Genomic DNA, 25,400 nt, shown 5'->3' on the forward strand with positions numbered 1-25,400 from the left:
AGCTACACATGCTAACAAAAAATTGGGATGTTTGGATTGGGTTTTTTGGTGTTGACTGTTGGCTGTTTTTTAAAGAATTGCAGACATCAAACTTACAAGCAGTTCAGGATGGTTTGTTATTCATTTGTTGTATTCACAGAGTACAGAATAATACCTTTCAAAAGGCTGTCATTGAAGCCCATGCAACAAAAGGTGCCCAGCTTTAATGCCCTTATAAGATATGAAAATGTCAGACTTTGGTGCCCAGTGGAAGTATCAAATCAAACAGCTGAGTGTGTGTCTGTGCTGTGCTTGATTACATCTTTGCCTTTCATTTAAAGGTCAGCAGGAAATCTAGCTTGTTCTGTTGGTGGCCTCCAGACTACCCCCTGTATTCTTTTGTCTTCACGTTTATGGAAGTGGAGTCGCTAAGCCTTGTAATACGCATCGTCATATAATCCTAAAGATTTCAGTGATAGAACAAAATGTTAAAATCTCTAAAGTGTGTGTTAGCCACAGACCAAATTTCAGCCACCTAACGTAAAACCTATTCCAAAAAAAAACCTTAAACCAGTTCCAAGTGTAAGGACTCATTTCTGCAGCAGTCTATGATGGAGAACTTTTTTTTCACATGGATGTATGATTATTTTTCACATGAAATTCCAGTGTGAGTGAGGAAGAGCACAAGCCAGCTATACGCCTTTGGAAATGCATTGTCCCCCCGTAGCCTCTATCAGTAGCAATAGAAGGCCGAGCCAACGTAATTCTGTAATGTATTTCTGCAGCAGATGATGTTAAATGACCATGCTTAGGTGAATTGCTGCAGTGGTAGGTGACATTGACCGTGGCTCTATCCATTAAAAAAAAAAAAGGATACCAGACACACCACGCTGGAACATATGGGTCGTGTTGGGCTATCTTTTTACCTTTTGATTTATATTGCGTGCGTGTTTGTGTCAGCAGGGTTGTTCTGTCGGTGCGTAATGTGTCTCAAGTCAAAGTGTTGCAACAGTTTGTGGCACACGCCCTCGTTGCATGGAAATACATGGCACAGAGGAGAGAGAGAGAGAGAGATTTCCTGCATACCTCTCACTTGTCCGTTCTCTCCGTCTTCTCCCTCCCACTTTGGGCTCTCTCTCTCTCTCTCTCTCTCTCTCTCTCTCTCTCTCTCTCTGTCTTTCTCTCTCTGTCTCTCTCTCTCTGTCTCTCTCTCTCTCTCTCTCTCTCTCTCTCTCTCTCTCTCTCTCTCTCTCTCTCTCGCTCTCGCTCTCGCTCAGTCCAAGGGGTGGATTCTCCGTAACCAGCTGTAGCTTAATGTGATCCTCACTTCTCATCATTTCATTGATGTTCTCTTGTTTCGTTTTTAAATTTTGTCTGTATTATCTTTATCCGCTGCCGATGTAACAGCTGACAGAGTTTGGATGCTCCCAAGGTGCACAAAGAGTAGAGGGAATGGAAAAGAACTTTTAAGCTGTCAATGTACCATTCTTTTGAATCAAGACACTTTGGATTGGTTCATTTGCTGTTGAGAGACTAATCAACAATGGAGGGATTTTTGTTATTGTAGTGGATGACTCATTGAGGTTGTTTTACCCCTTCTAGACCGCTGGATATAGATTTCTCCTTTTCCTTTTGTTCCACCGGCTTGTTTCACCCCTCAACGACTCTGAAGAATCAGTTGGGACTTTCACAGAGTGCAGCAAGTGAGAACTTCGGAGGAGCCAAGTGAGACAAAGCATGGCTGATGGAAGCAGCTGAGTGTTGAACCCTTCTGTCCTGGGAAGGCAGTCCAGGTAAGACTCCAGATTCCAAGATTGTAATTCACTTGCATGGCCAGATGTGATTGTCCTTGAAGGTGCATTTACCTGCATCAGGGCTGTCGTGCTAAGCGGAGCAGACGGGTCTATTCGTGAGGACTGAAATGCAATATCAACCCTGTCATCTCTGTCCCTGGTGCTTTTGGAACAGCATATGTCATAAAGGAAGAATACTTCTTCAAGAATCTCTGTCTAAATCATGATATTTGGGGATTCAATGGACAACGGGAGATATCTGTGACGGAGTAAAAACTTCCCCGTGTTCCTTTCACAGTTGCATCAACTATGATACATTTGGCTTATTATTTCTCTTTTTTATTAAACATACTCTTGGGTGCGTGCATCTCCAAAGCTTGCTTCATTTTGCTCTCAGAGACTGAGGATGCATATCGTCATCAGTTTATATTGCTGTAAAAATTTGATGAGCTCAAAGCTTTTTTCAGAGCGTCTCTCTCTATGCTCCGAGCAAAGTGAGGGATTTTCTTTTCCTCAATGAGTGAGTTGGTCATAGTAGATCCCCACCTCTGCCAACATGCAAGCAGTCAGATTTTGCAAATGGCTAGTAGAAATAGAGCCTGAAAAGAAGCTTTGCATTGAAAGCAAGCTCATTAAAGCCTTCCCTAATGACTTCATCTGTTACTAAAGGAGATTATGAATGAAATTAAACAGGCCAGCATAGTTTTCTGACTATATTAGGCTTTATTTACTCAGTTCCAATCCAGTTGAATTCAATAATAGTCCAAGGAACAGGAGTGAAGATCTTCTGTACAGTTGCCACCCTCACCCCTTACATTTCTGTCCCCACGCATCCAGATATGACCACAGTATCCATGGAACCTGTGGGAGTCCTCGTGGAAAGGGCCGCCAACGCCACTGACTCACCTCTGAGCACGCATGAGGACGCAGCCGCCACCTTTACCATCGGCACCATCCTCTCCATCATGTGCCTCGTCGGAGTCTCGGGGAACATCTACACCCTGGTGGTCATGTGCCACTCCATGAGGACTGCAGCCTCCATGTACATCTACATCATAAACTTAGCTTTGGCAGATCTGCTGTATCTTCTCACCATACCCTTTGTAGTCTGCACACACTTCCTGAAGGGGTGGTACTTTGGGGACGCAGGGTGTCGGATTCTGATCAGCATGGACTTCCTGACCATGCACGCCAGTATCTTCACGCTGACAGTCATGAGCACAGAGCGTTACTTTGCAGTGCTCAAGCCACTCGACACAGTCAAGCGGTCCAAAAGTTACAGAAAGGCCATCGCCCTGCTGGTCTGGGCGGCATCGCTCGTCCTCACCCTGCCAATGATCGTGAGCATTCAGCTAATGACAGTGGACAACAAGGCTATGTGTCAGCCCACGTTGTCGCCACTCTCCTACAAGGTCTACATCTCCTTCCTGTTTTGCACGAGCATCGTCGCCCCTGGACTGATCATCGGCTATCTCTACATCCAGCTTGCACGCACGTATTGGGTTTCACAGACGGAGACGTTCAAACAGACAAAGAAACTTCCCAATCAAAAGGTCAGTGTTTCTACTTCACTCAAGCTTTCTTTCTAACAGTACCTTTTGGGCTTTACCACTCATCTTCAAAGATATACGCAGTGCGTATTTGCATGCATGTGTTTAGCCATATATGACAACCCAACTCCAATCCCAGCAATTCGACCACAAACAACATTCTTCCTGAACCGTTACAGATAACTGTTGCAAAAATCAACTGTTTTCTGATCTGGCATTTCTAAGATTTGCTTCGGTTTAGGCTCTAAAACGACTTCGTTAGCGTAACAAATAGATTTGGGTAAAAATAACTACTTGGTAAACATTGGGGAGTGATCATGGTCGTGTTTTTTTCTTAAATACCTTGACTGTCGGCAGAAAACAAAAAGTAACCTACGTGCTAACGTTGGACCTTTTGTTGACCCATCCCACTACTCCAACCTCCTCCCTCTGTGGACAGTCCCTCCAATCCAATCCATGGCCCAGTTCTTGGTTCTACAATAACGGTTTGGTTATTTTGTCCATCAGGTAGAGCCTGATGAATAGGCAGGAAGTTGGGCAAGATGCTGCTGTAGAAACTATCGCCTAATAAATTCCACTCACCAAGGCTGTTGATTCAGTTATACTCCTGATGGAGAGTGCACTGTCTCACAGCTCTGACTTTCTGTTTGGGAAAGGGTTTACTAACAACACTGTCATTATCAAAGGATGTATATGACTGTAGCATCTGTTCGGCTCACTGATTAGAGCATGCCATTATCAGTCCTCTCCCTGCTGCTGCAGCTTTTCTGTTGTCCATTTCACACTTGCTCACGCTGAGACGAAACCTGTTCTAATTTGCTTCAAAGCAAGATTTAAGATGGGTTCATTTAGTCGTATCAATGTGGCGAATGCTGCCATTTACTTGCATTAAAGCTGTTCATAAGATTAACTTAACCTTGCAGCAAGATAGAACGCAGACTGCCTAACTTTCAAAAGTGCTGCTTCTTGCTACAAGAACAGTTAGTATAGGCTACTTTCTATCCCTGCCGGTGCTGTAACTGTGGATATCTTGCTGTGATCATGCTGGGGCAAAAAGGGTTTGATAATCCATTCTTGGCTTTCATAGTTCTGATCACCGTAAGTTAATATTATAATAGTAGGGTGTGCTATTTGCTATGTTTCAGCCTATAAACATGCTAATTTGTTGAGTTTTTGTATTGAATGTCTAGTTTGGTGGTATACAGTTAATTGAATCATTCATCCATCACCGATTCCCATTAATGGTTCAACTCCTATGTCGCTAAAGGTGCTGTATCTGATCTTCACCATTGTGCTGCTCTTCTGGGCATGCTTCCTGCCCTTCTGGATCTGGCAGCTTCTGGGTCAGTTCCACCCCTCACTGCCCCTGTCAACCAAAGCCAAGCGCAACATCAACTACCTGACCACGTGTCTGACGTATTCTAACAGCTGCATCAACCCCTTTCTGTACACGCTGCTCACCAAGAACTACAAGGAGTACCTGAGGAAGCACAAGCGGTGCTGGACATCTGGCAGCTACTTCAACCGGAGGAGTCGCAGGTCGCCATCTTCCAGCAGTCAGCAGTGTACTGAGAGCTTCATGCTCACACACACAGCCTCCCTGCGAGCACATAACAGCAGTTTGTAAGGTAGGAGCAGATTTTTCTGACTGACGGTGATTAGGAAAACAAAAGTAGCACAATCTTTTAATTACATCGTCTCCCAAAACACAGTTTAGCACTGCAGTCATTTCCATCTTTCTACTAACAATTATGCATGAACAGCCTGAGAGCCAGTGGAAGATTGAGACTTGGCGGCTTTGTTGGAGAGTTTTTTTCTCAGATGAAAGGCTTCTGATGGGTTATGGGATTACAGATGGCATTGATTTCTGGCCCCTCTGAAAACTTGTCTGTGGAGGATTCCCACTTCCTGGTATGCAGTGTAAACGTATGCATATTGGACAAGCGGTGCCTCTTGATGTTTGTGTATGGACCTGGGGGAGCTGGCGAAAACATGTACAGGAACAACAGTAAAGTGATTCCATCAATGAACTGTTTTTGCCAGTGGTTTTCGGAGAACTGTCTCTTCCTCGAGGGGCACAAAGCATGAGGCAATCAAACTCATATTTCATTTGAAATGAATGAGATTTGAACCGTGAGTTATTTCCACCTACGTATGTGTATACGGAAAGGAAAAACTATTCCTCCGTAGGAAAAAAAGCAATCAGCTTTATTTCACTAAAAATATCATATAATATAATACAGATCTTCTCTCTTGGTTACTCCTGATTTCTATATTTGTATAGCAGTATGTTGCCACTTGGCACTATACTTAAAAGGTTCACTGACTCGCTTTTTAGTCTAAATTAAACAGTAAGTGGATAATAGGGCTGAACAGTTGTCAAAATCCCAATTTGACACATAGCTGTAGCTAATTAGGATTAATTGTAAGGGGTGAATCACCAAAAATGCGATCTTTACTTTTCTCTGGCTGTGCTTTGTCTGCATGCTATTTACATTCGGCAAAAGATGGTTTTGTGGAAGAGAAAAACATTATGCATATCTAATGTTGGAAAAATCTTTTTTTGTTCCAAAAAGACCAAGTAAATGGCAGGTCTTGCTCTGCATGAATTAAGCTCGTTAATCGCCCCATGTCAATTTGTATAGAGGAAGCTAGCAGGTGGCACGGTACTTGTCAAGTGTAAATGAGTGAATGCTGGCAGAAAGTATTGTTGGAACATCCCAGTTAAACACTGAAGCACATCAGAGCATCAATAAAGGTCTGTCAAGGTAAAAGCTCTGGGGCTTCTGGGATTCTCAGTTGTACTCAGCCTGCAAAGCTAAAGTCACTGCTTGCTGAAACATCCACGGGGTATGTCATCAGTCCTGTATTGAACATTTTCAGATATGCCATAGCATCCTAAATGTTACTCGCAAACTATATACATGTACATCCACAACCACAGTATCAACGTTTCCAATAATGTGACAATCTAATTATCGAGCTCGACTTTACCTCTCAATTATGCCGAGTATTATCTATGGACCATCGATTGCCTCAAGAAAGCTAAAAAGTAACTCTGTGACTGAAATATTATCCTTAATAGTTATTCTGCCTCAAGGTATCTTCTTCTCAAGAGACCAGATTCATTTTTATATTTTTGTCAGATTCTGCCTCTGTGTTATTCTTATTAAATTATTATTATTATTGTGTGGAATCTGTATCAAATTAGTTTATGCATATTTTTTTTTTACCAAATGCCCACCTTCTTGCAACACAAACATATTGTTTGTTTATTGCTGGATGAGACCTCCAACCTCATTGAATGGCTTTCAGATGTTGGTCGCTAATGTTCCGTGCAGAGGACTGAATCATATCGTGCAGCAGAGGGGAACAGAGTGATGAGCAGGGTGAGGCGGGTGTCAGACGCATAAACACACACACACTGAGGCATACATTTGCCACTAAGTTGCCACCAGGCGCCAACGGTTTAGCTCGACGAGATACCTTCAACTTTAAACTGTTTGTAGAAAGAAGCCTGATAGAAGTCGATGAGAAAATGGCCGTACTTCTCATTTGATTTATTCCCTCAGTAAACATTGTGAACATGAGTTCATGGTCTCAATTACTAGTTTCAAGTCTTCTTCAATGCAGCATGATGTTCATTTCGTAATGTAGTGTAAAACAGATGGATGATAAAGCAGGGAATGCCATAGGGCGGGGCTATCTTGTGATTGATAGGTTGCTGCCGCTACCAGAGCCGTATACCGTGTCTCTATGCCACTCCTCCCCATTCCAAATATGCCAAGATGGCAATGGACGTAATCCAATACGGCGACGGCCAAACCGCTGACCTCGAGGCTTCAAAACGGCAGTCCACAAACCAATGGGTGTCGTCACGATGACTGTGTCCATTTCTAATAGACAGTCTATCAATGAGAGCTGTGTGGAGGCGCTGATAACTCATTCCAGATTGGCACAGCAGGATATTATGTCTGGGTGTTTAACATTTCTCCAAATAAACTCTCCATTGAATCCATTGTATGTTCTACAACAATATCGCTTTTCATTCCAATTCATCCCATGGGAGGGATAAGGAAAGAGAAATCCAATAATTACAATCCGGTTTCCCACTTTGCATAATAGCACTGAGTATTGCTCTGCCCTGCCAATGTGTTGACTGTCTCCTAAAAATTACGTTCCCCCAAAACTAAAATGCATTCTCAATTACGTTTCTCCCTGATTACGTTTGTGTTTGACGAATTACAAATACGTTTGTAATCAACATTTTAACCTATTTTTCCTTCTCCACCACCGCCTCTCCTTCGCACTATTACGCGGTCAGAATACTACCGCAACACGCCGCCTGTCTCCGGCAGAAATGCGCTCATCCACGCAAAGATAAGACTGGATTCTGTGGAGATGAAACGCATATCATTTGCTCTTTCTCTGCAAAGAAAGAATACATATTATATATGTCTGATAGATAAATGTTTGGCTGACGAATACAAATGTTTAAAACTGGGCAAAAATCGTATCTCTTTCCTCACTGGCATTGTATTCATTATTCATTTCTTCATCACTGGATAACAGCAGCGTACCCCTCTCTTCCTCAAATGCTCTGCTGACTTTTGGTGACAATTTGAAAATGGTGCACACAAAGGCCGGCTCAGGGAGGCTTTACCGCAGCACCTGGAAAGTCAGTTTTGGAATAAATGAGCGATTGGAAAACTCAATGGCAATTCAATTGTATATTTAACGTTGAATGCACTCTCTTACAATGATTTAAAAGCATATTCCTTCTTTCCTTTTTATTACTTTCCACACACGTCTTTCATTGCCCATTTTCGTTAAAGAGGCCCTTGACGATGCATCACGGCCGGCTAACACGTCTCAGTGCTAAATTCTGACCCATAAATGTTTCCCTTCATGAAAAGCTGCCGGCGAAACTCAAGAGTACTCATGGTGACCGCTGCCTGGCAGTATACGTGGAAGTGCCCTAACTCTCAATGCATGCCGATAGCGTTACGTGTTCACTGCAACACAGGACACCACAGGAAGCAGCCAGTGGACGCAGGAAATGGTATTCACCAGAACGTTTTTGCAGTAACTGTGGAAAACACAAACTGTATAGCCCAGTTTTATGGAGATGTGGTTTAATATTCACCACATCAGCAAGGGCATATGGAATCCCTTCAACCAGCTTAATTATTCCATACATTTAAAGGACGAATATGCCCCCCCCCCACACACACACACACACACAGGTCTGATATTTCCCCGTGCCTGTCCCAGGAAATTAACAACTGGTTCAGTTGCTTTTTTATTGCATTTTCCCATCTAAGGCAACTTTGTACACTGGTATCAATCATCTACAAAACAAAAGTCTCATAAGAACAGTGTCTGTATAAAACCCCTAACCTGGTCTATTATACAACAGAGAGAGATATACAGTCACATCATCTGTCTGTAAGATTATAAATAACCCCTTCGGTATGTAGTGGTTTCCCAAAACACAGTAATATATCGCACAATATAATTGTCATAGTGACATGTCTAAATATTGACCCTATTCCTCCCAGACAGGGAGAGGAAATTAGTGAGCAAAGTAAGTAGGACTTTTAATAACAGAACATATTTGTGAGTAATATTTCTCTCTGTGTCAACTGGGTCTGAAAAGAAAAGCTGAAGAATTCAAAAGAAACTAAACAAACTGCTACGAGTATACCACTTGTTTATGTACTTCATTGTCTTTAAAGTATTGTCATTTCGTGTTTGTATGGGAATACATGTGTATGATGCTCCCAGGACAAAAAACAAAAACGTCAATCAAAAGAGAGGCAATAAAAAGACTGCCAACGCAAACCTGAAACGAGAAACTGTGCAGCTATGCACAAACCTTGCCCCATTAACTCCGCAGAGATCAAGCAGGAGAAATTGACCGCTATTAGAGCCGGCTATGCAGCAATCATTTCCTCACAGGCCATCTTTAATTATAATTTCTTTAATCCCATGTCTTTGGCTTTAAAGTCTCTTCTGTCACATGTTATAGAAATATTGATAAGAGGACTCATTCACTTGGTTCATCATCCTACCGCCTTTTCCCCCATTGAACTGCCATCTCAGCTGCAAAATGAAATAAGCAGTTGGACTCAGGCGCCTCTTGGCAGGATCGAGCAGCGGTCACCTCTGGAAAGGCCACCCAGAAGCACACACTAACTCATTCTCACTCACGATGTTGAGAGGACTGTTGATCTCCCAGCCGTATATATATCTGAAAGCGGATTGCATTATAGGCTCATTTTGGGAATTGCTGTTGTCCTCTCATAGCAGGTGATAGAAAGCTTTGCCTAATCTGTATTGCCTGGGAAAGTCCTCAGTGTGATCAATAAGCACCGTGACTCACCCACTACTGCTGTTCTACAAGATTACACAGAGACGGGGATTGATCGAGTGGCCCCTTATTTCAGCAGGGACCACGTTAATGCTCCAACCCTCATTTAGAAAGGTTTTAAGCTGATGAAACATGGAAATTTGATGATTTGATGCACATACATGTATTTACACGTACTTTCCCATCAGATGAGAGCATATACATTTCCGCACTTGACTCTTAGGAGCACATGCGTCATGTTTTTTTCTTCTTTCCCAGATTTTAGTCAGAAAACTCACAAAAAGAAAATGGGAATGATTGACAGTTTGTGCAGAGGTCAGCAAGGCCAACAGACAGGAAGTGGTAATGAGAAACTCCAGCGGGTGACAGAAAGTGAACGCTTTTTTTTTTCTTCTGTGCTCTGAGCGCTTTAAGTTGCAAATAGTTCAATGTTTCTTTAAAAAGAGAGCTGCGTTTTTCACATTTAACAGATATGGGCAAGATGTCAGAGTTATGAAACTCTGAAACAGCAACAACCACTGATGTGATTTATGCAGTGGATTGGCCGACACCTGCCAGCATGATTTGAATTGTACACAATCAGTTTACAATTGGAATCTGTAGCCCAGTTCAGACCCAGCAGAACCAGTTTCCCAGTAACTTGTGAAGATGCTGCATGGCCTGATTAACCTTTGAAGGGGGGGGGCTAGTGGCAAAATCTTTATTTGGGCCCCTATTGATACCATTTACTTCCCACCCGCTGTACTTTGTGTAAGCAGTTCCCATCAACTATACTATAGTGTGCACATTACAGCTACATGGGAGCTTAGCTACTTGCCTAAACCAGGAACCAAGTGCTCATATGCTGGAGTACCGCAATGTTAGTTGGTCAGTGTAATTCAAATACACAAGTATTTAGGAATATGCACCATGTAAGAACAATATGTTCATTTTCAACATGGGTGTTCTCATAACAGCAGCAATGTGTCATGCTAACTTTGCTGCTTAATTCTAGAGATGCAGATGCAGCGGGAGCCTTCTTAAGCTTTCTAAATACACTTTGAATTTCAGATAAATTCCACTGGATACAGCCCAGTGGAAGGTGTTAGAGAGTGTTCCACTGCAGAGAACCGTGACAGAAATTTAACCTTTCTAATACTTTTTTTGCTTTCCTTGGCTCTCTCTCTCACCTATAAACAGAATTTATGTGTTGTACTGTGAAGGTTCCTTGCTGCTGTGGCGTCAATCAAAGTGAAATACTGTTTGACCTCGTAACTGAAGTAAATGGAACCGCAGAGCTGTCAATTTTTCATGTTCAGGCCGGCATTCTGGGTTGGATGCTGATCTTGTAACATGAGTAATATACCTTTTAAAACAACTGAATAGGATTGATTGGGGGGTAAGCTACGAAGCTACTGTCATCCTGACAGAAAGCATTTAGCATCCACTCTCATCTCCCAGCACAGCCGTCAAACAGGAAGTTTGACGGCCGAATAGATGATTCCGCAAAACCCCTCGAGACGTTTATTTTTTATAGTTAACATCAGGTGATTACAGCTACTTGGTTGTGGTAAGAGATTGTGGTTGACGAACAGACGATATGGTTACGTTTGCAAAATATATTCCACTTTTTGAAAATTTGCCACCATTAAGAGCACACGCTGGATAAGTTATTAGCGATTCCAGTCGCGATACCAGATAACCGGAGATCTCCGCCTACCGAATGATTTCGAAATGAAAAGTTGTTGCAAGAACGGCCACTAACAAACCTAGACCCCCTGACATGTCCTGGGTTCCGACGAACCAATCGCAACCGTTTATCTAATTGCATGGGGAAGCGAAGGCGTGCCCCGAGGGGATACCGCGCTGTTATTGGTCGATTCAGCAGCTGGCTCATTTATTTATTTATTTTAACAGCAGCAAAAGCAACAACAGTCATGTGCAATGCGTGTCTGCTACAACAGGGTTTTTTTCAGTGTGTGACTTTTGCATGTCGCCGCCCTTCCAAGACTTTGGATTTGTTCTGCTATGCAGGTATTTTTTAGTTTTTAATTCATAACATGGTTCCACCCATTTTAAACGTAACCAGGGAGATTGTCTTCAGTCTCTGGTTGAGTAAAGCGTTTACTGACTGACTTGTGAGTCTAGCAATGTCCCCTTGGACATTCTCTTACTGGATTACTATGACACTGACGGGATTAATGGATGTTTATGCACAATAGACATCGGAGATATGATATCTTCGGAAAGTGAAAGTCATGAGAAAATCGAAACCTACGTGTATCGTGTCCTGACTACAGTTATGAGAAAGAGTGTGATTGTGGCAATTGGGAGCTAAGGCTTTTAAAGAACCTTAAAAGTTCTGTTACAGTGTAAACCATGAAGTGTTTGCGAGAGATTGTTCTGGATACAGATAAGGTCTTTTTCGTGGCTACTTTCATGAATATAACCAGCAGTAATGTTATTACTTACATCTGTGCTTTTCCTGACGACACAAGTCAATACGTCAGCTATGCAAAAAGGCCTGTGTTGTCCTTGAAAGTGCTATCTTATACTACAGAAGTAGGAACCAGGCTTGGCTGCTCGTCCACGAGATACCACACGGTTGGCACGGGACCAAGACGTTGAAATGTCTTTGAGATCATGTCAGAATGGATGCATTATTTATGATGGAAAAAGGATTCATCTGAATCAAGTGCATTCTACTGTAATGGCCTCCCCAAGGGCCAGGCAGGGTTTGGACATAACACCTTCATCTCTCAGCAGACTTTTTCTGGCTGAAGGAGGACATTTGATCATGACACCAGGAAGACTCCAAATGAGCCGGATGCATTATTTAAACTTTCCTGAAACAAAGTGCCCCCCGTTTCCGATCTCCAGTCGTTGGATCTACCGTTTCTGTCGGTTTTCTATCAGTCCACGTCTCTATCTCTCCCTCTCTCCCTCTGTATCCGTCCCTCCATCCAAACCAGGAAAATCAATCTCTCTGAAGGGACAGATTGAATAGGGATATCACGCAGCCGCGCTTACGTGTTTGAGCTCCTGCCCTTAATCACTAGTAGGGGGTTGAACTGGTATCCATGGGAACAAAGATACCTGCTATTACAGTAAACTAAAATGTGTGTGTTTTATTAAATATTTGTCTGCATGGGGCTTGTTTGCTGAGGTGTAAACAGGTGCAGGCTAATTTGATGCAGTAAATCAAGCAGTCAAACGCAGCTGTTGCCATCAATAGGATGTCTGGATGAATGAGAAGCCTGTAATCGTGAAATAAGTTCTCTCTCTCGCTCTAAAGCACTTACACAACTTGGCCAAAAGTGTGTGGACACACAAATGAATTCATATTCTTGGAGGTGAATTGGGAGCATGCCCCCGCACACCCCTAGAGGGTCTGCGGTCCACCCACCACAGTCTCACCAAATCCTATAGGAAACACTGTATGACGTCATCTAAACCTGGATGCCACCACCACTTCAAAACTTCACCTGACAACCCAATAACTCAGATATTGAGTTATGCTCACAAGTGTTTACTGGTGCCTTTGCCAAAGCAAGTGGCATCTGGCTTTTATTTTGAAGAACAATGAACCACATGTTTTCAACTTTTCAAAAGCTCAACCAAATAGAAAAAAAAACACAGCTTAATTGAACAGAACTGTAGTAAAAGAAAAAAAATAGGAATGGAATAAAAAACGTGAAAATTACACGCATAATCATGTATGATCTAGTTTACTGGGCATAAATGAAAAAAACAGCAGATCTGCCTGCCCACAAACCAAAGGTATCTGTCATTAACATGCTCTTGTTGGCCCTGTTTGACTTGGCTGAAGCCAATGGTCAAAATCAAAATGTAATCACACAAGCGCCTGCTGGTGACTGCATTCACTGATGCAATGCACTTAAATATCCAAATAGGGGCTGTACAAAACTGATTGTGTGGGGAGGTTGGCTGAGCCTTGTATTCAACTTTTTAAATGCTTTAACTCCAACATCCATAGCTAACGGAGGCAAAGATAAATGATAAATTATTTTAGAAGGTGTACCAAAACCTTAGCAGTCAGCCTAAATGATTTCATGATTCTATTTGATCCATTTTTTGTACTTGTTATGCCCCTATGCTCTATCTCTGTCCGTTTTACTCCTTCCCATCATGCTGTTATCTACAATAGTTGAATAATGCTGTGGTCCTCCAGTTTCGTGGTGTGTTAGAGCCTTGGAGACAGAATACAGATATAGCACTGCCCTTGCTGTATCACCTTTAGTCGGCAGGCAAAAGGCTCAAGGGATCTATCACTTGGAAACATTTAAACTTTGCACTGTTTAATCTGGATTTAAGAGATGTCCTTTGAGGCTTAACGTGATGCTGCTGCTTTTACTAAAAGCACTCTAAAGGTGTGGATGGATAACATGCTTTCGCAATGACGCCGTCCTGGTCCGCGATGGCGGGGTTGTTGTTATCAGCGGTAACCACTCACAGTGCAGATCGGCAGCTATTAGCTAGCCAGTGGGACACACACACAGCTTCCATTCACATGATCGATCGAATGAAGTAAAAAAACAAAACAAAAAGGTATGAAATTAAGTTCCGTTATGTGCTGGTACTGGAATCGTCATTTTTAGAACGATACCCAGCCCTAGTCAGTAGTAGGCTATGCAGATGCTGGAACTTTAACACAGGGCCATTCTGACCAAATAGCTACGTTTAGCATTCGCTGACAATTCAGCCAACATTCTGGTGTTCCCCATTCGAAAGGCGTATGTTGGTTTCAGATCTATGGGCAAACCTGAGGTCATGTTCCTGAGCCATCATGAGCACAGTATCCTGATGGAAGTCTCCATTGGAAAAGCATAGGAATGATTTCTCAGAGAGCCACTTCTGGAGGTAATCAGATGGTAATAACGTGAAAGAAAAGAAGAAGAGAAAAATGTAGTTTCATAGCACAAATTTGAGCAGGTGATGAAAATGCAATTTTAATGGGGTGTGAAATTAAAAGCCAGAAATAGAAAACTGGTTATATTCACAATTGTAATAAGTATGTTGGAAAGCGGAAATGGAAAATTAACTGTGTATATATATAGCAGTATAAGTCATCCTCGTTTTAGATGGTGGGGAGCCTCCCAATGTGAAATCCAGGCTTCCATCACCATCACCAGCCCTCCATACAATAAAGCAATTCTGAGTCTTCCCTTGATATATACATTATATTCAGTCAGAGTGATTCCCCCGCACCCGACAACAGATGATAGAGTATGATTTCCATCAGCCCTACTTCAATAACTGTAGAGATTAAAAAAATAGACCAAAGAACTTGATTTGGACCAACGCTATTTGAGCAATGCATCTCACCTCGTACATGGTCGAATAGTCTAGCAATTCATTTTGCACGGTGTTAAAAGGTTAAAACACGAGATGCTACTTCTGCTAAAAAAATCGGATAAATCAAGCGGAGCTGATGTTTCTGCCTGTTGGGACGATAGTTGAGTCCTGATGGTGCTTGGGGAATGGGGGCCTTGATAAAGTGGTGGCCCTGGGGCCCATGGTACCTTTCACACAGCCTTGTACATGGACTGTACTAGACTGTATTTGAAGTGGATGTAGTCATTGTGACATAACCCATGAATTGAATTAGTTGTAAATTCATCACTGACTCAATGGCTGCGATCACAAATAACTCAATGCTTCTACTGGAAGCTTTTTTAGCAACTTACTGCATTCTGGTTGTCCCTTCCCTTTCAAAGGCTGCCCTTGTCTCTTCTCTGAATGATCCTCTCCACTCCATCAAAGTTAGATGAAACATTCTAGATGAAAGTTGTAGCTCTCGAGTCTTTTCAGACGAAAGGGGAACAAATAGAACGGAGGGAGCTTTTTGCCGCCTTTGTACCGACTTAGCTGCTGAATAAATTGTGGCGTCCACATTTGCCTGAATCTCATCATCCTTTTCACACCGTCATCGGCGAGCCGTTTTGGCAACGGGGCTGCGGCCCAGGGATGTTTGTTTCTCTGTGAGGCACCCTCCAGTTTAATGAGTATTTCTGCATTTTCCGCCTCATTAGTGTTAACGATCAATGCTTTTACGTAACACATAGCGCCAAACCAATGATGATTTCTTCAGTCTTGTATTTTATTTTCCCAGCTTCACTGCACTGCGTGCATCTTTCCCACTCATTGCCATGTTTATACACGAGTCACTGTTTGGGCGTTTGAGCTGTTTGAATAAATGTGTAGATGTGCATTATTCGGGAAGGCTGAGTGTGTAGTACAGTGTTATCCTAACTCTTTGGCCCAACACAACAGAATCAAGTGTCCCTGAGGTTATAGCGGTGCAGGCAGAGAACGTCAGGACACAATCTTTATTTCTATTGCTCATTATTAGTTCAAGGGCAAATTAGTTTTCATGCAGACAAAAACAAAAATCCACTGTCAGCCAGCATCAGACATTTTCAGTATTTCAACTGGAATAATACAACAATGGCCTCTGGGTGTTGGAATGACAAGACTGAAGTGAAATAAATGTAAAAGATGATAGTGGTTGACATGCAACATGCTTTGGCTGGTAATACGTTTGTTATGTCCATCATTTTAGTTTTCCATGTTAAGATACGGTGGTGTCATGTTTTTCAGGTATTTGGTATTTTAAAGCTGGATATATTTTAACTTTTTTTAAAGAAATGTGTTTGCTACTTGTTGGAAGCAGAACAAACACACCATTGACATATTACCACCTTTGGTTGATCAGTCAAACAAGCTGGTAAAAAATTGAAAAACAACCTGGAGTTGTGTTTTTTGGCAATTCTTTCCGTTTGTTGAGGAGAACTGCAGAGTTGAGAAAGACTTCTCCGTGGGTTCATCTCTACATGTGACCCCTTTCACTTTACACATCGCCATTTCACCCGATTTCAATCGGATTTCTTTGCCCCATGCATCCACCTCTGACGTTGTGCTTTTCTCCTGTGCCGACTGAACCAATCCCGAGGGTTGTTTGAGACGTTGGATGGATGGGGAAGGCTCAAGCAGACTCTTCCTCTTTCACACAAGCAGGTGCTTTTGACATAAGAGGCTGCTGAAAGGCAACAATGACGGGTGGAGCTTGAGCCAATCTGGACGAACGATGTCCAAGCACACTGCAGCCCCTCGCATGGACCTTTTACCCTCATAAAATGCACACAGAAAACTCCCCAGCTAAGTGGGACAGAGTAATCGAGATATTTAAAATGGTGCGGGATGAAATAAGGATATCTGGCAGAGAGTCTAGGACCTGTAAATTGAGAAATAAATGTCCAAAACAACTAACGAAAGCTAAGAGGGAGTGTCCGCAGGGTTCAATTCAGATCATTAGCAATGCTAAATATCTTAATGTTTAGCATCAATCAGAGTCCGAGATTAAATGTCTCTTAATGAAGGTTCTCACAGACTAATTGTGCTGTGACACTAATTTACTCTGTGAAAGCCATAATTGCAATCAGTATGCCATGTCCACAAATACAAATAGAGGCCTTTCCAGGCCAAGAGTAAGTGGCTCATTTGGTCACACACGCTTTGTCCTACCAAAGGCACACACACGCATACAAATAAAAAAAATCCCAAACGCACTCAGGCAAGCCTTGAATCCCACTATCACGAGTCCATTTGAACGATGAATAACAATTTAGACTCATGCCCTCGAGGGTGGAAACTATTCACCTCAACAAGTATTTTTTTAGCTGTTTAATCTCTCATTTTTTTTATTAAAAGTACCGACAGGTTCAGATATTTTCATTTATTTCCAGCATAAATCAAACACGTTGGTAGATTATCTTTTGCCAGAAAAAAACCCCATTTAAAACCTTGGAAATTTTGTAACTGGGTGTTTTCGATAAAGCATCCCAACTTGTGAGAATGTGGCCCCGGTTGACTTAAGTCAGTGTGGATTCTGGCGCGAAGCACGCAAGGATATTCACATGAGTAAAGCTGCATGTTGAGATTTTATTTTTACTTTTTAAATGCAATCTACCTGTTCCCTTTGAATATGAAGCATTTATACTACAACTTAGAGTTATATTTCATTCCAGAGAGCAATAGAGGCTGACTTTTACTGTTGTTTGAAGGCTAGATCAATCCTCCAAAATTCCATTGTTGTCCAAACAACATACTGCAGATGGAGTAGGGATGTCCGAAGCTTCAACAAGACAGCCAAGCCCCATTGAAGGTGCTTTGAACAACCATCACTCGCGCATTTCAAGGACCGGAAACAGTTCCATGTATTAATCCACACTGACTCTGTGAGACACGAGTCTATTTTTATTGTGTCTAGTGAAGTGAAATCTGGATAGACAGTTTGAAATGTTGTTAAATCACACAAACATTCTGCTGTATATGCGTTCGGAACTACATTGATTGATCAAGGCTCCCAGTCTGCAGGGAAATTAAATCAATGAATCAATACGAAGGCCGACCAACGCTGTTGATTTCCTCCCATGGAGTCCATTTGGTCCAAACCAAGGTTGTTTGTCTGAAGTCCAAAGGCATTTTTAACCCTCATATCGGCTCTAAAGCTGTGTGTCGGTAAAGAAACTATTCATTTCTGAGCAGCAGCTTATTCCTCTTCTAATAACCTTCATTCAACTGGGGTCATAACATTTATATTTCTTTTTGATGAAAAGCTGTGAATTAGAGAAAGGCATCAAGGAGCCAGAACACTGACGGGCGATGGCTGTTAACATGCACTTGAGTTATAGGAGCTCTGAAATCCGAGGATTTATATTGGTCAAAATTGAGGTAGTTCATTTTCCACTTTCAGGCATTTCTGCTGCTTTATTAGATCAAGTTTAACACAGAATGTGTGCCATAGTTGAAAGGACATTTCAAGAACATCCTTAACAGCTTCGCCTGCTGAGGCAGCAGGTTCCTTCGGAGTTCAAGTCCTTTGGAGATTAAAAGTCGTTATGGCGGCTGATTACAGCAATAACTCGCTGACACTGTGGATTACTCAGAATCAGACTTGATGCATGCGCGCCACACATTTTGCATCTAGATAAACCTGTTGTGGTGCAGCGCTTTGCATCTCAATTATGGCCGCACAGATGCTATATGCTCACCTATATACCTATAATTCTTGTTGTCAACCCAGGCGTGATGAAATGCCACAAACCTCCTGGCAGTCTTAAACACGCCCAGGTAAATAGATTATCCACAGGAATTACGTTGTGATTGGAAGCAGTTTGGCATGACGGCACCATATGCGTGAAGTGGACCGAGCCTATTGAAAGATGAGTACACAGCAGGGGCGGGGAGGTAGGGGGGAGTTGGATATGGTAGCCAGATGCAGGGCTTATTAAAATCAGATCGCACAGGGTGAAGGTGGGGTGGACATCGCAGTTTGCTAAATGGGAACTTTTCCCAGCTCCCCCCGCTGAGATTGCTTTAACACGGAGCCAAAACACAACTCTTTGGCCGTCTAATGCTGATGAGTCAGCGCTACAAAGGAGACAGACTTCTTCTAATATAATCGAATGTGGTTCTATTTATAGCTAAGGTGACACGTCATATGTGGAAGAAATGTGTGAGAAAGATATAGAATGCAGATGCCTCTGTACAAAGCGCCAAGGCTCCCTTAATAATTTTATTATGACATAGATCATATATCGTGGCCTTCATACAATGATGAATACAATGAATACAATGATGATCCAGATCTGTTTCGTATCCCTGTCAAAGAAAGGTTACTGTCAAAAAAAAAAACAGCGACCACAATTTTTGTATTCACGAGACCCAGATTTCTATAAATTGGCAGTCGTAAAAGTAAGTCGTACACAATTAGCGATATGGATACGTCAAGGACAATGGAGACGTTTTTTTAACCAGTCTCACGTAGAAGACGATGTCGCGTCAGTTTCGATTCGGCGATCAAATGTGAATTCAATCTTCAATGGGTAGTTGAGGCGGTGGAAACCGAAATAGAGAAAGGCATCTATCCACTCACCACAAACTCCATCTGCTGGGTAAGACTATGAGATACAATCAAAAGCTCCGGTGCAAGCGAGTAAGTGGGCCTTGAGTTTGAGATCGTTTTTTCAACTGCAGTTTCCAAGGCCAAGAGTTATGAGTCTTATGCTCATATTAAAATCAATGTATTGATTTTCTACATCAATTTCACCAGCAAAGAGAGGAGGCAATTACTGTACAGTCATTTTCAATGATTTGTAACAAGATTTTAACACTTTTTCTTCTGACTTTCTCAATAGAAGCAGAGTAACCTGGCTTCTTCTTCTTCTTCTGTTATTTTATTTGTGGAAAAGCTGGATATACATAAGTATCATGACGGTTGAAGTTTCAACAATATCTGTGGCACAGTCAACAACAGGAGTGAGGAAAGGCAGTTTCAAAAAGTTTCGGAGTTCCAAACTACCGACAGCTTTTGACAGCTATTTGATGGTATTACAATAGGCTGGTTTAATCCTGTTGACTCTTGAAGTCTACTGTCAACTCTTTCCATACAACTTTAATTGTAGATAGAATAAGGCATGTAAAGGGTACACTTTGTACTGCGCTACAGGAAGTGTCACAGTCAATCTCTATCCAGTGATATTCACGAGGTCACTCCAGTGCCTTTGCATTGATCTGCTGCCATACCCAAGCTGCTTTGTGTCAGGACAGGTTTTCTTTCCTCTGCAGTCACTGCATCAGACACTGGAGAGACTTTGAAAAGCCAGAGGCATCTTGTTTGCCGAATTGGATCGCAGGGTCTCTCAGGTATAGAGTCTTCATCTGCACAGTCTACTTCAAAGATGGTCAGTTCAATGACAGCAGGCTTTATCTTTTATTAACTCGGTGTGTTGATATGTCACTGCATCTCTTCTCCAGGGATTCGGATGTGCACAGATGTGACTAAGACATAAGGCTACAGTACATGTGTGCAGTTGTGCATTGATCATGGTCCTTCCTTAATTACAAATCTACAGTGTGACGAAACCATGTACACTCTGCCCCCGAAATATGAAGCAGTATTACCATCCAAACACCCCACCCCTGACAGATAGGGATAGAAATGAACTCTCAGCGGTGTGAACAGTATGGAAGGTTATAAGCATGGCCTGAGAGTAGTAGTAGTAGTAGAAATACAACAGTATTAGAAATACTACCTCTACTCCTTGTAAGCTAGGTTGATCAGTTTTATATTGTTTACACCTTCATGTAAAGGAGAAATGGCAGGATCAGCAGGGGCAGTCCGGGGCGGGGCATCAAGAACACTGTAGCCGCATGGCGTACGATTATTAGGACATCCGGACCAGGCACAGGGGCCATGACTGCCTGAATGTTGTGGCCAGTGGCCACCACTGAAATTCCCTGCCCACTGTTGTAGTCCATCGTTCAGAAGCTTCTCTTACCTTCCGTGATAGGCTGGAAAGTTTTTGACGACTAGCATTAAATCCATCCCAACGGCACGATGGGAATTTTATCAGTGAGGAGCATACTGCGGTGTGCCATTTCAGACAAGAGCAAGGTCCCCGGTAGAAAGACCTCATATTAATTGGGGATACACTTCTGCAAACACACCGGGACAAGTAGGCTACACACCACATATACCTTGACGTACAGACACGTCGAGGTACCAACATAATTAATTGGAAATGCCATCTGTTCATGGTGGGAAAATGTAATTATTTCATATGCACGTGGCCCGCCGCTTTCATTATAGGTTACCTACCAGATACCGCTGAAATGGAAGGCATGTATTTTCTTGTATGGCAGCGAATTCATGTGAAAGGTACAGACATAATTACTATTACCATGCCAGCAAAGATAGTATTTTCTTCTCCCTACAATCAAGGTGGAGACACAAAGCGCTAATGAAAGGATCCAGTTGATAGGAAGACAAATGTCCAAAGCAAATGCCAGAGGGCTACAATGAGAGGTGTCCTAATACATTAATTACATGTCCTAGACTGATGGAAGAAGAGGTAAACAAGTGGAATGCAATCGCTCGTGAGGCTTTACAGCTCTGCACGTAACGGCAATTGATCGCATGCTTTGTTGTTTAGTTAATGCCGGTGGCGGTGGGATGCACAGGATGAGCTCTGTGATTAATGGGTTGACGGTGAGGTTAAAGCCTCAGGAATGGGGAACGGGAAGTTATTTTCCTTTGGTTACCAATTCAGACGTTGTGCAGTGTGAAGGGATTTCTACTCATCCTTTTCAGTCTCATCCATAAGACGTGATCTCAGTCAGGAATCCGACAAAACTAGACTGAACTAAATAGTATAGAGGAAACGTCTGGACTTCATGGCCACTAGTCACCTCACACTTCATTTTTCTTGATTTCAATATGCATATTTTAGTTGCAGAATGCTGCAAAATCTAACTTCACGCTATCCTATTTCCTCTACTGCAGGAGGAGAAATGTTTTCTTCCAAGTGCTGATTTTCTAAACTTTGGATCTCAACAAACCAGCAGAAAAATTAGCCAAGGCCAACATGCACAAATCATTTTCAGAAAAGAAAATAAAGTCATAAAAGGGACCCGGGAAAAGTCAGAACAGGACGAAAAAAGACGAGTTACACCAAATCGAAACTGTGGTTAACTCGGACAGACCCAAATAGGGAGAAAACCCCAACACTGGCCGCATGATATGCCAACAATTAACAAGCGGCCATGGTGTCATGTCACATAGCAAGCACTTGTTGAGCAGCGGCTTCGTCACAAATACAACAGAAGAGCAAATGGCGTTACAATGCAGCCAAACAAACTCATTGTTTTAATACAGAAGTCAGTCCGTAATTAATTAATAATCATGATGTTTCCTGTGACTGCTTCACAACAAAAAGCCAGCCCGTGTCCGGATTGAAGTGAATTGCTAGTTCAATGCTTTGATGTGAACTGGAATTGTTTGGTTTGCTTGAGCAGTAACTTCACACAGCTCTGATTTGGTGTTCGGAGAGCGAACAGTGAAGTGAGGCTTATAATTAGATGAAGTCATGAACCAACGAACGTAACAAAGAAAACGACGAAATAAAAAAGATAATTACAGGACGTAAATACATTGAAGGGGTATTGCTGACAATAAGGAGTTTCAAAACAGGGTCTGATTTCATGAAAATCTTGAGAATTACAACTTGAATCTTCTGCAGCACTTACGTCGACGCGGCCCAACTGAGCCATGTGAACATTTGAATTTCATACCTTTCCTATTTCATATTGCTTACATTCTATTTTATAGAGTTCAAATTTAAATTACACACATTTTCTGTGAGTATCTGGTTACACTTAGATGGTATAAAAAAGTATTTAATCAGCTACCTGGTATAAAATATTCATGCAAGAGATGATTTGAATATAAATCAATGAAGGTAATGAAAAAAGAACCCCATTGTGAGTTAAAGCACATATATGTAAACAGAGGCACATGTGTGCACACATTCAACATAGACACAGTGTCGGTATTAGTGGCCTGTGTGCATTGGTGTAATTGCATGTGTGGATGAGGCCTGCAAGCGTAAGATAAGAACCAGCCAGTGTGTTCAGCCAGGTGGGATAAACCAGGTCTGTGTGTTCTGCCAGAGAGAGAGCAGCAGCCGTTAGCACTCAGCGACACTGACACACAAGACCTCACGGTGCAAGAACTGGAACACAAACCTTCAACCCAGACACCTTACAACACCCAGGACCAAACACATACAAACACACAGATTTAACTCTCTGCCCCTCTCAAGACATTTTTCATCCAAATGTCATTCATTTCAAATTGGTGCATACCATAGTTTGCTAACCATTTGCTGTCTCCTGCCACATGTATGCAGCACAGACACCAGAATGGTGTATGGTGTGGTAAAGCGCACTTCCCAAAATATAGAAATATGGCTTTATATGTTTCAGTGTGGCTGCATAGGGATATTTTGTGCTGCTGTTGGAATGGGTTTGTCAAAGAATGCACATGTGTCTGCTCAAAACTGCATTATAGGCATCTTTATTCAACTGTAAAAAGTTCTGACTTGAACCATGCTGGAGGAAGCAGAGCCAGAACTGAAATGGGTGTTAAATATAACAAGCAGCAGCAACTCACATGGCCGCTTCATTTTTTCACTTTGTGCCATTTTTTCCCCATTGATCTTTGCAAACTCTTGTTTTATTCATGAAATTAAATCCTTTCTTTCACTTTGCCATCTCAGTGAGCTTGACGTGAATGGAGTAGTGAAATCAAATGAGCAAATCAGCAAACCTCTATTTCTTTCTGTTAAAAAAACAACAAACTCATGTAGGCTGTGCAAAAACTCCATCCTGGAGCGACCTGGTTCCACTGACGCTTATAAGGTTATACATAACATATGATTATAAACTGTGTTTTGGTGCAAAAGTAAAATCAAAGACAGCGCAGGCAGTATCACATTTAATGTGATACTGCCTGGCAATCTTGTCAACTACTCTCTCTAAATCGTGCTATAATAACTGAAGATAGAAGTATGTGTGTGTATGTGGTGTGTTTGTGTACGAGTGTGTGTGTTTGGGCAAATAAAAAACAGCTGTGCCTACCTTTCTGAATGCACAAAGGAAGTGACAACTGCCTTCTTCGCTATTTTTACATGCGGTTTCCAAAGGGAACATGCTTTGCAAACAGTGGGGAGTGTGTGTGTGTGTGTGTGGAGGATTTATAACGACAGTATTAATAGCCTGTTCTGTGTCTTCCCTGATAGATATGGCCGAGATGTGCTGGAAGAGGAAGAAAGAAGAGGAAGATGCTGTTGGAGACGACGACAAACACAAGCAGACGACGAACTCCTTGTCATCGCACACAACTGGAAGAGAGGATGCAGATCGAACACACTTTTTGTAATTTGCAAACAGCACCGAACCAGAAACTGGTTCGGTGCTGTTTGAGACCGCTCGCTAACTTTACATCTTCACGTCTGCAATTATTTGTCACTCAACTTGATGACTTTCATGCGTTCTCGTATGTTTACCCTCTGTCCTTCTCACAGCGCTTTGTGTGACAACAGGGGAGTAATGCTGACGCACAAGTGTGTTAAATGCAACATTGTTAAGGATTCAGTGGTTTGATTTACAAAAACAAAGGAAATTATATTGTGTAAATGAAGAAAAAAAAGTGTCTGGCATGTGATATTTGAACGGTTGCACTGGCTGACATGTTCTTTACATGAGCTTGGGTACTGTAGTTTATATATATATATCTTTGAGTCACTACCCACATATGCCATGGTGTTGGTTTTGTTCTTTTTTGAGATGGACAAGAACAATGAAGAGAAATGGTTGCTTTATCTTGTGTACAAAACAAGGTCAATTAATGAAAACTTGCTTTCAACTTTTAAAAATAAATGTAAAAAAGACAAATCAAAATGTAATTCATGGTTGAGAGAAAAAAAAATCTATTCCCCATATCGATATTGTTGCTGATGTATTTAATCTGTTTACATATATTTTAATTCCTTTGCATGCCGATACTGCTATTTAATGCTAATGTGAATTCTATCAATTTCTACAACATCTCAACAAAACACAGTTTTCTCAGAACTGTCAGGCTCCACTGGGGCCTCCATTTGTCATCCCAGGGTAGTTTGATCGTGTTGTAGCTTCAATTCTGACCGGAGAAAAGATACAGTGTGAGCAGAGTTGCAGGTAGAGACCAAGCTGTTACATCTCCATTGATTTAACTCCCAGAGCAGCAGGAGACGAGCCGCAAGCATTGCCTGGCTGATATGGCTGCATATTGAACTCGTCTATCCTCTGAAGAAATCTTGT

The 25,400-nt window shown here is 42.0% G+C and overlaps 1 protein-coding gene across 1 annotated transcript; it reads left to right on the forward strand.

The window, feature by feature from the left end:
• Positions 1-1,657: 1,657 nt before the first annotated feature.
• uts2r (urotensin 2 receptor) lies at positions 1,658-24,702 on the forward strand. Its single transcript, XM_079292884.1, has 4 exons — positions 1,658-1,772; positions 2,610-3,325; positions 4,590-4,950; positions 24,338-24,702. Exons 2-3 carry the CDS (start codon positions 2,612-2,614, stop codon positions 4,947-4,949), a joined length of 1,074 nt encoding a protein of 357 aa, XP_079149010.1. The 5' UTR covers positions 1,658-1,772; positions 2,610-2,611; the 3' UTR covers position 4,950; positions 24,338-24,702.
• The last annotated feature ends 698 nt before the right edge of the window (positions 24,703-25,400 follow it).

The sequence above is a fragment of the Melanostigma gelatinosum genome (assembly GCF_949748355.1).
Source record: "Melanostigma gelatinosum genome assembly, chromosome: 21".
Classification (NCBI taxonomy): domain Eukaryota; kingdom Metazoa; phylum Chordata; class Actinopteri; order Perciformes; family Zoarcidae; genus Melanostigma; species Melanostigma gelatinosum.

What these genes read in the sequence shown, in the direction of transcription:
- uts2r (XM_079292884.1), top strand. Translation starts at nt 2,612, where the DNA reads ATGACCACAGTATCCATGGAACCTGTGGGAGTCCTCGTGGAAAGGGCC. An exon ending in AGAAACTTCCCAATCAAAAG is followed by an intron (nt 3,326 to 4,589) that starts GTCAGTGTTTCT and finishes ATGTCGCTAAAG; the next exon opens with GTGCTGTATCTGATCTTCAC.